The 13303-nt window shown below is 41.7% G+C and overlaps 1 protein-coding gene across 8 annotated transcripts in view; it reads right to left on the bottom strand.

Annotated features, from left to right (window-relative positions):
• The window catches only part of LOC141500673 (uncharacterized), a 216332-nt gene that overhangs the window by 139513 nt on the left and 63516 nt on the right, over positions 1-13303 (bottom strand). For 6 of the 8 annotated variants that reach the window (XM_074204063.1, XM_074204065.1, XM_074204068.1 and 3 more), the window contains exons 10-17: positions 10028-10090; positions 8432-8467; positions 8294-8335; positions 7888-7980; positions 3291-3344; positions 3127-3183; positions 2202-2246; positions 769-822 (exon numbers count right to left, since the gene is read on the bottom strand). In XM_074204063.1, coding sequence (XP_074060164.1) covers positions 769-822; positions 2202-2246; positions 3127-3183; positions 3291-3344; positions 7888-7980; positions 8294-8335; positions 8432-8467; positions 10028-10090 — 444 coding nt within the window. The other 2 variants (XM_074204067.1, XM_074204066.1) reach the window with 2 other exon arrangements.

Genomic DNA, 13303 nt, shown 5'->3' with positions numbered 1-13303 from the left:
GAAGAAGAAAGTCTGTTTTCCATTGATGGCAACTGAGGAACATTCCCACACTCGGCTGTTTTTAGCTTTCCTTGTATCTCTTGCCCTTCCCAAAGTCTCTGGTATACAGTAAGAATTTAATCAATACTTGTTGACTGAGCATCTCTCAGAATGTTTCTAAAACCCCTAAATGAATATCCTTAGTCGAACTGAGGCTCCAGAGGAAACATGGAGGCCTCTACAAAGAATAAGTCCTACCCTTGCAAACAACCATTTGCTGGATATGATGGGTTGGTCAGTGGCCTAGAAATGTTCTTCTGCCCAACCCAGGCAGGATGTTTTCAAGGACAGGCATGTACTGAAATCCCTTCCAGTTCCCAGTTCTAGTGAGCCAGAACCAAGGCCTATTGAATCACTTTTTTACAACAGAATGCTTTGTTTAAATTGAAATAAGAATTTTGTCCTTTATAATTTAAGGGGATGGACATGGGCACATAGAAGGCTAGGATCTTAATTCTGGAGTTGGAAAGGTCCTCTAGGAGGGAGAAACTGAGTCTCAGAGGACCATGAAGTGACTTGCCCATGGTCACACACATGCTGTTAGTAGGAGGCAGAGATCGGATTTGAACCCAAATCTTCAGGCACCAACCCATTACTATGCCCACTGAACCACAATGACTCTAACTTGGAGAGGAGTTTCATATTACAGTGCAATTTTGAAATTACTACATGGTTGAGACCAAGATTAGATAAATTCAAGAGAATCATAGCTTGGTGCCCAGTGTTTACCTTTTCACCATGCCTTCCAGGTTTACCAGGAATACCAGGATCACCAGGCAAGCCCTTGGATATGAAAGGGAAAAAAGTACCCTTAGAAACATGAAGATAAGGCAAGACATTAACACTGAATTTGTGTTGCAAATACTAGGAAGAAACCAAGGTAAGACCTTCCTGTTTCCTCACCGTCTTGGATCCTATGGCTGTCAGAAGTCTCATTCCTCTGTCAGTTCTGAGTATGCAAACTTGTCTGGGATCAATTCAGGGTGGGAGTGGGAATTAGAAGGGAAGGCCACCACTACCTCAAAGCCTCAATAATAAACTCAGCCCTAACCTTCTCCATTGTATCCTCAGGAACCTTCCTCTATTATTGAACCCTCTTCATCCCAGATCTCTTCCTCAGACTTTCATTCCATCTTCTAGGGCTCACTCAAACCCAGTTTTCTCTTGAAGATACTACCTCTTTGGAGAAGGTGCAGGGTGAAGGATAGAATATTGGACTTAAAAGGCAGGAATACCTTGGTACTTATGACTGGTGACCAAGGGCAAGAAACTTCACCTCTCTAAGCCAGTTTTCCTTTTTCTACCATAAAATCAGAGGACTGGACTCTGGGGTTTTTGGAGTCCCTCTCTACTGGTCCCCTTCCCCCTTTCCTCTCACTCCCTGACCAAGGCCAGGTCCTTGGCCCCCATGCTCCTCCTTCCAACCTCTCCCCATCCTGCCCAGACTTGCATTGCTGTGAACCTGTAGCTCTCTCCCCTGATGCTCCAACACATTTTGAACCTAGAAGCTGGGCAGAGAAAACATCTCTCCCCCAGCCTCTCACCCTTTCAAACAACATGGCCTCCTGCTTCATCAGCACCTTCCTCTGGGTAATCGAACTCATCCAACCCTCTGAATCAAGCAATTACACTTTGAGAAAACCTATTAGGACTAAACCCCTCTTTCCTTGCACCATACTGCGAAGGGTGGGGAGACCTGCCTGTTTCCTTTTGTAAGTAGCTCTTGCACCACCTGCTGATCATTTCAGAAACAACCTCGGCAATTAATCAGAGCCCCAGAAAACTCAACACTGCAGTAATTCTGCATTTGTTCTATGCAAAATGTATACAAAGAAAGCAAATCGTAGGGTCTGCTCTAGTATTAAACGTCATTAAAATGTTACTAGAAGGCCCACAGTTTACTTTGAGCTGCAGATGTATTTTTCCTAAGGATCCTTACAAGGGGTGGGGGTGACTTTTGGAAGATGGTTGGGGATATGTGCCTTATAGATGGAGATTGGGTGAGGTACAGTGGATAGGGGTAGAGTGCTCTGAGAAAGGAAACTTGAACAAAAGAAAAAGACAAAGAAATGTATTCCCTTTTTACTCCCTAGGATTTGACTGAGCAGGTACTGCTAACTAAGCCTCTTCCCGGCTACCTCTGAGGCCAACTGTTTACTTACTTGTATGCCAGGGAGGCCACTAGCTCCATCTCGGCCTGGCTTACCCTTTGTTGTACAGAGATTTTGAGAAAAAAAGGAGCAAGAATTTTGTTAGGAATGTAATATGCAATTGGAAGCAAGTAATTTCTTCCCACTCCCAACCCACCTTGAGATATTGCAAACATTTTTAGAATTGTATGTGTTTATCTGAATATGTATGTGTGTATGTGTGTGTGTGTGTATATATATATATATATATGCACCTATGTGTCTGAGTGTACCTGTGCATATGAGCGTATGTGTTTGTGTATTATATGTATCTATATGTATGAGCATATGTGCGGTTGTATTGTGCATCCATGTCTACATGTGTATATGTGTGTAGGAATATGAATTGTGTCTATGTATCTGCTTATGTGTGTGTATGTATGTATATCTGTATGAGTCTATATATGTGTAGGGATCAATATCGTGTGTGTATGAGTATATGTTTGTGTGTATGAATATATGTTTGTATGGATATATACCGTGTATCTGTGTGATGTGTGTATGTGTGTATATGTGTTTATGTGTATTACTGTATCTATGTGTAGGAGTGTATGTGTCTGTAGAGGCAAGTTGTGTGTGTTTGTGTATATGAGTATATATGTTTATGTGTATTATGTGTATGTGTGCAGAGGCAAGTATTAATTATGTATCTGTCTGCTTGAGTATATGTGTATATTTGTGTTGCATGTGTTCGTGTGTGTATATATGTTTACATTATGTATCTATGTGTATAAGTGAATTACAGGGAGTGTATTGTGTGTCTGTTTGCATGTGCTATCTATGTGATGATATCTGTGTTATGTGATGGAGCACATGAAGACATCTAGCTTAAGATGAAAAGAAAATGACATGTCCCACCAGACCATTTAGACCAACTTCTCAAGTGCACAAGACTCACTTTTGGGCCTGGTTCTCCTTGCTGGCCCTTTTCACCCTTCATACTACCTGGAAGACCCTGAAAGCACAAAAAAAAGAAACAACAAAACAATCCATTTCCATTCCGCCATTAGACAAATGTGCAGTTCTCCACAGATTAAGAGCAAAGTACTGGTAGTTACTCACAGCAGGCCCCGGGAGCCCAGGAAGTCCAGCTAAGCCTTGGTCGCCTGGAGCACCCTATTAAAGAGGGAAATAAAGTAATGCTTAATGAGGAGATTAAAGTCCATCCACCAGCCCCAAGAGCTTCATCAAGCTGTTCAGAAATCATCTAGCAAGAAGGATCAAAGATTGAGTGCTGGAAAAGATCTTAGAGGCCATCACATTTTAGAACTCCCTCCTCTTAGAGGGGAGGTGGAGATCCCAGAAAAGGAAATGACTTAACCAAGGTCACACAAAAGATTACAGATAGAGAGCTGGAAGGAAACTCAGAAGTTATTGAGTTCTCCCATCAATTTTCCAACAACACGTCAGGCATACAAAGCAAGGCAAAAATATGTCCCCCTTCCTCAAACAGCTTACATTTTAATGATGGAGAACACATGCAAGCAACTATGAACATAAAAGAAAAATATGGGGGAAGTGGGAGGTGGTCTCAAAAGAGTCTGAGGAGTGGGAGGAAAGCAGCAAGGGATTCCTGCAGGAGGCAGAATTAGAGCTGAGTCTTGACAGAGGCCATGGAAACTAGGAGGATGAGCTGAGGATGGAGGGCCTGGGGGGAGGTACTTCCAGGGCAAAGGTTTGGAGAAGAGTATCATGTGCAAGAAACAGAAAGCAAGCCAGTATTTCCAGAACACAGTAACAGAAGGGAGTAAAGTGTAACAAGACTGGAAAACTGGCAAAGAGCTTGAAAAGTTCAATTGTGGAAGAAATGGAGCTGAAGGGATGTTAAATGATTTGCTCCTTGCACATCATATGGGAGATCTAGAACCAAAAGGGACCACAGTTCTTCCATTTTTACAATAAAGGAAACTGAGGCTGGGCCAGCATATGAGGCAGGGTTTGAACTTAGGTCTTCCTGACTCCAAATCTAATGATCTATCCACTCTACTATGATGCTTCTCAAGAAATCAATTAGATATGATGTATGTGTGTATCTTGTAGACATGTATATTTATGTAAGGGTACATGTGTAATCCATACATATATATGTGGATGCCTGCATTGCACAATGTATATGCATGCATGTGTGTTTGTCACAGTGGACATATGCATGCATGTACATGTGTCTTACACACTACATTTGTTTATATATGAATGTGTGTATTGTGCTGGCATATGTACATTACTGTTTATTGGTCTGAGTGTTGTGTCCATGTGTTGTGTGTAACATTCATGTATATTGTGCAAATATGTGCTGTTTTGTATGTAGTATGCAGTGTACATGTATGCCAAGTGCTCTGTGGCTGTGTGCTGTGCATGGGTGCAGATATAGGTGTATTCGGTGTGCATGTATGTGTGTGCAAATTGTACATATAGATGTATATTGCATATAGATGTGTGTATTGTAGGATTTGTGCATATGCACTTGTGTATACATATATTGCAGACATGTGTATATTGTGTATATTCTGTGTATATTTATACTGTGTGTGCATGCATATTGTGTTCATGTGTATGAGTATTTTCTCATTTAAAGGTCCTGCCCTTGAGAAGAAGGCCTGGGGGCTACTTTAGGTTGCCACTTTGAACAAGGACATAAACTATGTTTCAAAATACATAAAGAGGCTTGAAGAGAAGGCAAGTGGATGCTATGCCAAGAGGCTCAAGGCTGGTTCATTGAAACCAGACCATGTGTCCATTCACTCGCTTCCGCTCAAAGTTGGAAGGCGCTTCAGGGGTCACTAAGTTCAGCCGTTCCCTGAAGATGAGCCCCCTTGGACAAGTTGCTTGTGTGGCCTTTGCTGAAAGGCAAGCCTTGCCAAAGCCTTCCCCCAATTGCTGGAGTCTTCCTTCCCACAAGGCAACTCTCCTGTCTCTTCTCCAGGCCAGACAGTCCTACCCCAGTTACTTCCTTCAAAACTCAGGCACCAATGGACATGAGGGTTTCTTCCATTCTAGCTACCCTTTCTTGGATGCCCTCTACCTTATCAATGCCCTGATCAACGTCTTTCTTAAACCTTACTTCCCAGACCTGAACACAATAATACCACAGGTGAGGTCTGACAAGGGCAGGAGACAGCCCAATAATTGCTTCTTGGACTTGGACATGGACACTCTGCCTCTCTTAATGAAGCCTAGAGTTTCATTACTTTGACTTAGTTACCATATGACACAAATGACTTATGTCAACCTCTTAAGACCACTAAAACCAAATGTTTTTCAGGTAAACCTTCGTCTAGGCACAAGTTAAAAATTTCATATTTATTCCTATTAAATTTTATCTTACTGGACCCAGCCTAAAAGTCTAACCCATTAAAAAAATCTTTGAATCCTGCCTATGTCATCCAGTATGTTAGATAGTCCTCTCAGCTGGGTATCACTCTGAGTCAGTGATTAAAAAACATAAATTGCAAGGGTCAAGAGTAGAAATCCGAGTTACTTCTTCCCTCAGTCTTTAGTCCTAAACCTTCTTTTAACTTTTCCTCAAATGCCTTTTTTTGTTCAAACTTAGCTCTCCAAACCAGCCTCAACAAATTCTTAGTATCAGCCTTCCTGATACCTGTCTTCCAGGACTGAGCTAGGCTTTCTCCCTCTCTCCTGCTGTCTTTCAAACATGAATCAATCCATCCCTCACTCAGTATTAGCTGGGGGAAAAAAATTTCTTTTTTGAAATCAAGATCATCAATCAAGCATTCATTCAACAAACACTTACTAAATAGCTAATCTATGGAATAAAGTGCCATTCTGCCTCATCTATTGTCACTGTTCTCAGGGAGCTCATTCTCATAAGAAGACATGACCACACACTTTAGGAATCAAGCACCCAGTATGGGCCAGGCAGTGGGACAACAGGTATAAATTAATGTTTGTTTAATACAGAAGAAAGGGACAAAGGCCTCATGATGAAAATGAGGCTGCAAAGGGGATGAAGTGCTGGGTCTGTTGGCAGGAAAACTCTCATCTTCATAAATTCAAATCTTGAGTTCTTGGACACTGATTCACTATGTAATCTTGGGCAAGTCATTTCACCCTGATTACCTCAGTTTCCTCGTCTGTAAAATGATTTGGAGAAGGAAATGGCAAAACATTTCAGTATCTCTGCCAAGAAAACCCCAAATGGAATCATGAAGAGTTGGAAAAAGCTGAAATGACTGAGCAACAACTAAAAAACCTCAAGATGTCATAGTAGTGTACAAAGTATAAACGGAGGCAGTTCATGAAGGGAAACATTTTTCATGTTGTTGTGATTTGCTCAGTCTCTCTCAAACTCCTTAGCCAGGCTTTGAAGAGAAGTGGCATATTTCCACTGATGCCCTCAAATTCTCACCCTCAGGTTCTACTCACTGGTCAAATCTTATCTGCACCATCCCCTTCTCTCCTCAGACACTCCCCCCCCCAACCCCGAATTCAGGCTTTATCACCTCCTGCCTGGAACATGGTAACAGCTGCTAGTGAGTCTGCCTACCATAAAGCTCTCCCCCCTCTTCTGAGCTGCTGTAATGATTTTCCTAAAGCACAAGTCTGATCCTGTCACCTCCACTACTCAATAAATGCCAGTAGTTCCCTATTGGTTCCAGGACCAAACAGAAAAGCCTGTTTTACTTGTAAATTCCTTTAAATCCTAGTCTCTGCCTACTCAGTCTTCTTTTATGACAGTCTTCTTGCACCTTACAAGTTACTCCACAGACCATTAACACTAGCCTTCCTACTGTTTTCTGTAATGCACCATGGCCTATATAGAGCTTGCTTAGGATATACTTGTTATCTCCCTCATTGAGACTGTAAGCTCCTGAGAGCAGGACTGGCTTTCACCTCTTTTTGTACCCCCACCCCCCCACCCCAGCGTTTAGTACATTACCTGGTAAACAGAGCTTAAATAAAGGCTAGGTGCCTGAATGACTGACTGACATTCTCCTCTAATGTTTCACTGTAGTAAGGAGTCAGGCTTATAGCCTGAATCCAGTGATAGATTTTTGTTGGCACATCGAACACTTGGAGGGGCCCAACACAAAGTCAGCCACAAGGGGAAAAGAGTTTTGCTGAAAGGATCTCTTGAAGACCTCTACATACAGACTGTATAGGGGTCATGACTGAGTCCACTCCAATCCACTCCAAAGAAGCCACAGACTTTAGCTATCACACAAATGGCTTTAATGATCTGAGAGGTATAGAGAAGAGTTCTAGCCTTGAAATCAAGAAAACTCAGATTCAAATCCTGCCTCAGACACTTAAAAGTTGTATAGATCTGGGAAAATCACTTCATCTCTCTGGGCCTCATCTGTAAAATGGGTAAACTGGTCTCGATTGGATTTCTTAAATTCATGATCCATGATCCTATGTATGACCTTGCCCAAGTCACTTACCTTCTATAAAGGCAAGGTTAACCTCTCTGGACCTCTGAGGACCCTTTCAGCTCTAAATGTAGGCATGTGATGTTGAGTAAGTATCTTATCCTTTCTGGGCCTTAGTTTTGAAAGTTTTGAACTAGATGACCTTCAAGGTCCCTTTTATTTTCTAGTTCTTAGGATTATTTTAAAACAATATTAATATGTAAGCCTAAACAAAGTCCCATTTAAAGCAACAATGAGACCATCTAATTACCTTCGTCACTGTACCTCACCTGCTCTCCTTTCAGCAGCTCTGTCTCATTTGATCCCTTCAGTTCTCCAATTTGTCCTGGGGGGCCAGGGGGGCCCTGCAGTCCTTGTTCACCCTAGTCTCCCCAAAAGAAAAAAATATTGAGACTACCCCATATCCCTCAGGTAATAGGACATGTAAACTATGGATGATGAGGGGGTAAGAGAAAAGAAAAATCTAGGCAAGAGATTAGAAAGTTATAAAGAGGGGCGGCTAGGTGGCGCAGTGGATAAAGCGCCGGCCCTGGAGTCAGGAGTACCTGGGTTCAAATCTGGGCTCAGACACTTAATAATTACCTAGCTGTGTGGCCTTGGGCAAGCCACTTAACCCCATTTGCCTTGCAAAAAAAAAAAAACCTTAAAAAAATAAAGTTATAAAGAAAGGCTTACCTTTTCACCTTTGGGGCCCTGGAAATTCAAACCCATATTCCCCTGAAATGAACATTTTTCAGATAAGAACTCTTGAGTATTGACAACTACAAAATAGCCCCAAAGAGCTAAAAATAGTATTTAAAAAATAGAAATTACCTTTGGTCCTTGAATTCCTGGTGGCCCAGAAGGCCCCTATGAATTAATCAAGGAAGAAAAGGTCTATTAATCAAAACATCCTTTGATATCAAAACATCTTTGCTTTCAAATGATCCATGCTCTACTGGCCCTAAAGTCCCAGGCCTTGGAGTATCCAACTTATGGCCAGAATCTCTGCAGCATCCAATGACTTCTGCGGCTTACTGCTCTTCAAGAGTCTTTAAGGAAAATTTTGTCACATTCAAATATATCATCACTGTGCTGGCCACTAGGTCTAGACAAAACATATTCTTTTGCAGAAAGACTCAAGCTTATTTTTTTTATCTCATTTAGCCTTCAAGAATGTATTTTAGTTTGTAAAATTCACCACACAAGATAAAAGTGAAGCTAGATCTGGGCCTATTTACACATCACTATTATTTGTACCTGACCTGTAGTAGAGCCTTCAGAGTTCATAATGGTCTGATCAGTCAGACATAGTGATATCATTTTGGTCCTCTTCAAGAATGAAGGACAACATTGTGTATTGGTGGCTGGCATTCCTGAGTTTCTGTTACAAGAATCATCAGAAAGTCATGATGTGCCAGAAAAAGGGAGAAGTAAAAAAAATAAAAATATGCCCCAAACCCAAGCCATCTTTCTTATTCAGTGTCAGGATACCCTTATTGAGAAACTACCATTTAGCTTTGCCCCTTGTCTTGATGAAGGCATCCAGCTGAGACAGATAGGGCTCTCTTTCATCTTCTAAAAATTATCCATCTATTCTAATATTTAGTCTTACTTCCAATGTAAATAAGTTCTAGATGGAGGGAAAGGACCAGAGACTGTACCTGTGATTTCATTAGTCCAGGGAAGCTCAAGGTAAAGAGATGTCTACCAATGAAGATGGGGAAAGAGTCTGGAGAGGGGAAATGAAATTCACCAGGAGTACACGGCCAGGAGAGGTCGAAGCTGAGACTGGTATCTCAAAATGAATCAACAGGAATTTACTTGATGCCTGACTCTATCATCAGAAAACCTGGATCAAAGTCCCTGTACTGCTACCTATGTGACCTAGAACAAGACCCTTCCTCTCTTTGGGCCTCAGATTTTCCCTCTGTAAAACAAGAACAGAGAACCTCGGAGCTCCCTTCCAACTCTAGATTGAGAAGCCCACATGTGATCTTAGAAAAGTCCCTTCCCTTCTCTGAGGTTCAGTTTCCTTCTCTGTAAAATGAGGAAGTAGGACTAGCTAGAACTTTCCAGTTTAAACTCTAGTTCCTACAATTCCACTTTGAATTATGTCTTGCAAAACCCAAAGTGAAATAATCCTGGTCCTTGCAGAGCTTCCAGTCTCCAAACTGGCAGCCAAAGCCAACAGTCTGATATTTGTACCCATATTGTTACTGGCTGGCACAGTGGGTGCTTAATAAATGCACCTTTGTTGACTGGTTCACTGACTGAAGAAAATAAAATGGGAGATTTAATTCCTTCGTCTTTCACCCTCCTAGGAAAGTAGGGAGAAGAAATCACACTGTGTTCTACTTGGAAGGAGCCTACAAATGCCAGATATGCTGAAAAGCACAGCTCATGCTCCAAGAACTCTGAAAAACTTACCATCCACCCTGGTGGGCCAGGGGAACCAAGAGGCCCTGGGCTTCCAGTCGTACCAGCTGGGCCCTATCAAAAAAGAAGGAAAGCATCAGAGGGAGGAGAACCAAGCTTCTCAAAGTATAACACCATTGTGAGAGCTCTCTGCTTTGGAAATCAATGGGATTAAGGCAGCTAGGTTGCACAGTGGATAGAGCACCAGTACTGGAGGAAGAAGGAAGAGGGAAGAGAAGGGAAGTTCGGTTTGCGGTTTTGAACAAAGAGGTTGTAGATGTGGGCTCATGATGGGGATTGCAACATGGCAGGGAATGCTTGTTTGAGCTATTGGTGAGTTTGGTTGAACTGGTTTTTCATTCTTTCTTATAAAGGAAATGAAGAGGGTACAAAAAAAGACATCAATAACAATTTTTAAAATTGTGAAGGAGAAAAGAAAGGAATCAAAGGTGAATGGAAGTAATAGGATAACAGGAACAAAAAGGAAGAGGGAAGGCTGAGAGTATTGAGGGAATGGGTCTAGATGAGTTCAAAATCTGTGTTTCCCCCTCCCCAAGATCCAGGAAAGAAATCTGGTCATTTTGGACTCCTCATTCCTGATCCGATCTTTGTACTATTCCTCTTTTCTGCTCCCATAAGACAAAGATCATTCTGAAAGCCTGACCTGTGTCACAAGCATCCTGGTGTTCCCAGCACCTAGTACAGACCCCCCCTTAATAGGGTCTAACCTGAATTCTAATGGAGTCCCAGGAAGAGGATTACATCACCAACCTCTGCCCTCAGCAGGCCCCACCTAGTGTATTGTATACAGGGCTGGGGGAAACATTTTTAGGAAGGATTTTAACAAGCTGGAAATCACCCAGAAAAATTCAATAAAAATAAAAATAACTAACTTAAGATAACAGGAGATAGAGGAAGGAAGGGAATTTGGAACTCAAAGTTTTATAAACAAACATTAAAAATTGTTTTTACATGTAACTGGGGAAAAATAAAATACTAAATAATTTTTTTTAAAAGTCATAGGAGATAAGGGTCAGTTGAAGCAACTGGGGATAACCTAACCTGGAGAAGAGAAGACTCTGGGGAGACAGATGGAGAAATTGAGACCTTGAAGGGCTAAGGGACCTGCTCTAGGTCACATAGCTGTTCAGTCTAAGACAGGAACTAACCCTGGGCTCCTCGGCTCTAACGGACGGAGTGTTCTATTCACTTGTAGAGTAAACCATCTGGCCAGAGCTGGAATATGAATTCTCCTTAATCACGGTGGTCCAGTTTCACCAGTTAAGGCATTTACCTAGTATGGTCATATAATCAAGGCCAGATATACAGTCCTTATTTGGGTCTGAAAGCAGTTACCATGAGGTTATATAAATTTTTTATATGTGATGATACATATGTAAGTCTTAGATTTGGCATGATGCTGGCTTTGTTCCATGCTCCTATAAGCTAGGAAGCAGACCATACAGTGGGACTGGGCTTGCCAGCTTGTGGCATGGAGTGGGAAATAGCAGACATGGAATGAACCAGACAAGGGGGAGAAGCAGACTAGGAACTTGGGAGACTTATAAGCAAACCTGGGCTTTGCAGACTAAAATATGTATGGACTTGACCCTACAGCCTCCCGCCACCAAAGCTGTACAATAAAAAAAGTATAAATCTCTCCAAGTCTCCTCAGCATTCCTTTGGTCTCTCTGAACCTACAAAACAATGAGGATTTGTTTGAAACATCCTGCTCCTCTCAATTAGCTAAGGACTTACATTTGGTGTAGTCATAGCAGAATTGATCTGACTTACAGGATTATATTTGATTTACAATTGGCTCAAGTTGGCAGGATTTGCCATTCATTAGGATTTGATTTACATTACTGTACCATATTGCCTCTGAAGGACTGCTGCATGGAAGATGGTAGAGCTGGCTTATTCAGTATGACTCAAGAGATCTATGACTGGGCTGTCAGGAAGGCCTGAGTTGAAATTTGGCCTGAGACACTTACTAGCTATGTTCGTTACCCTGGGCAAGTCAACTTAACCCTGTTTGCCTCAGTTTTCTCATCTGTAAAATGAGGTGGAGAAGGAAATGACAAATGCCATCTTTGACAAGAAAACTCCGATTGGGGTCATGAAGAGTCAGATGTAACTAATCTATTAAACAATAATACCCATCTGAGTGCAGAGAAAAACATGGCTTAAGGCTTAAAACCTTAATAAAGTCAATTTAATAAAAAAGTGGCGGGAGGCAACTAGGTGTCTCAGTGGAGCATTGACTCTGGAGTCAGAGGAAGACCTGAATTTAAAATATAACCTCAGACACTTACTAGCTATGTGACCCTGGGCAAACCATTTGACCCCCATTGCCTGAAAAAACAAACAAACAACTCATTTCATTCATTAAAAATACTCATAAAGTTTGAAAAAAGTTGCAGACAGGCAGATTAGATATGATGTAAGGAAAAATCACTCAACAATTACAGCCATCCTAAAGCAGGATGACCCTGCCTTGGGAGATAATGTTAATGATAGTAACAGCAACTAATATTTATATGGTGCTTTTAGGTTTGCAAAGTCTTTAGAGATATTTTTCTCATTTGTGAGATAGATGATGTTATCTTCCCCATTTTACAGATGAGAAAACAGAGACTCAGATTAAGTGGTAACCAAGGTCACACAACTACAAAATGGCAAATCTGGGATTCAAAGCCAGAGACCCTCTGACCCTAAAGCCATGATCTAGTCATTAGGAACACTTCCCTGGAAATCTACCAGAAAAAGCTAGAAGTTAGGTGATAGGGGAGATGCTTATTCCACTGGGGGCTGGAGAAAATGGCCTTAAATCTGATAGGCCAGTCATTCAGAGCCCCAGAAAAGCTCCTCTGATACATTGCCAGTTTTAAAGCCCAATGAACCCACCAGTTGTGATTCTAAGGACCACCCCCCTTCAATTACAAATTTTTCACAAGGTAACAAGGGGAGGGGGTCCTTATTCAGTCACAGGTGGTCCAACTATAAATATCTCATTCAGATCCAATATCATGAGACTCTATGATCTTCCATTCAGACAGGGTCACAATCTGTGCTCCAGAAATTGCCCCCTTTCTTCCTCAGCCCCCATCTACATAAAATCAAAAATATGTGAGCATAGGATTAAAAATGAAAGAAGTTTCTCTTAGAACTCCAAAAGACAGCCATTTCCAGTAGGCCCATCGGGAATCAGTCTTGGAGCTGAGAAGTGCGTAAGCCTAATCACCTAATTCACAGTGTCCTGGGTTTTTTCTTTTGTTCTAACTGGTC

The sequence above is a fragment of the Macrotis lagotis genome, chromosome X, assembly GCF_037893015.1.
Source record: "Macrotis lagotis isolate mMagLag1 chromosome X, bilby.v1.9.chrom.fasta, whole genome shotgun sequence".
Classification (NCBI taxonomy): domain Eukaryota; kingdom Metazoa; phylum Chordata; class Mammalia; order Peramelemorphia; family Peramelidae; genus Macrotis; species Macrotis lagotis.
This window is presented reverse-complemented; position numbering and strand designations above follow the sequence as displayed.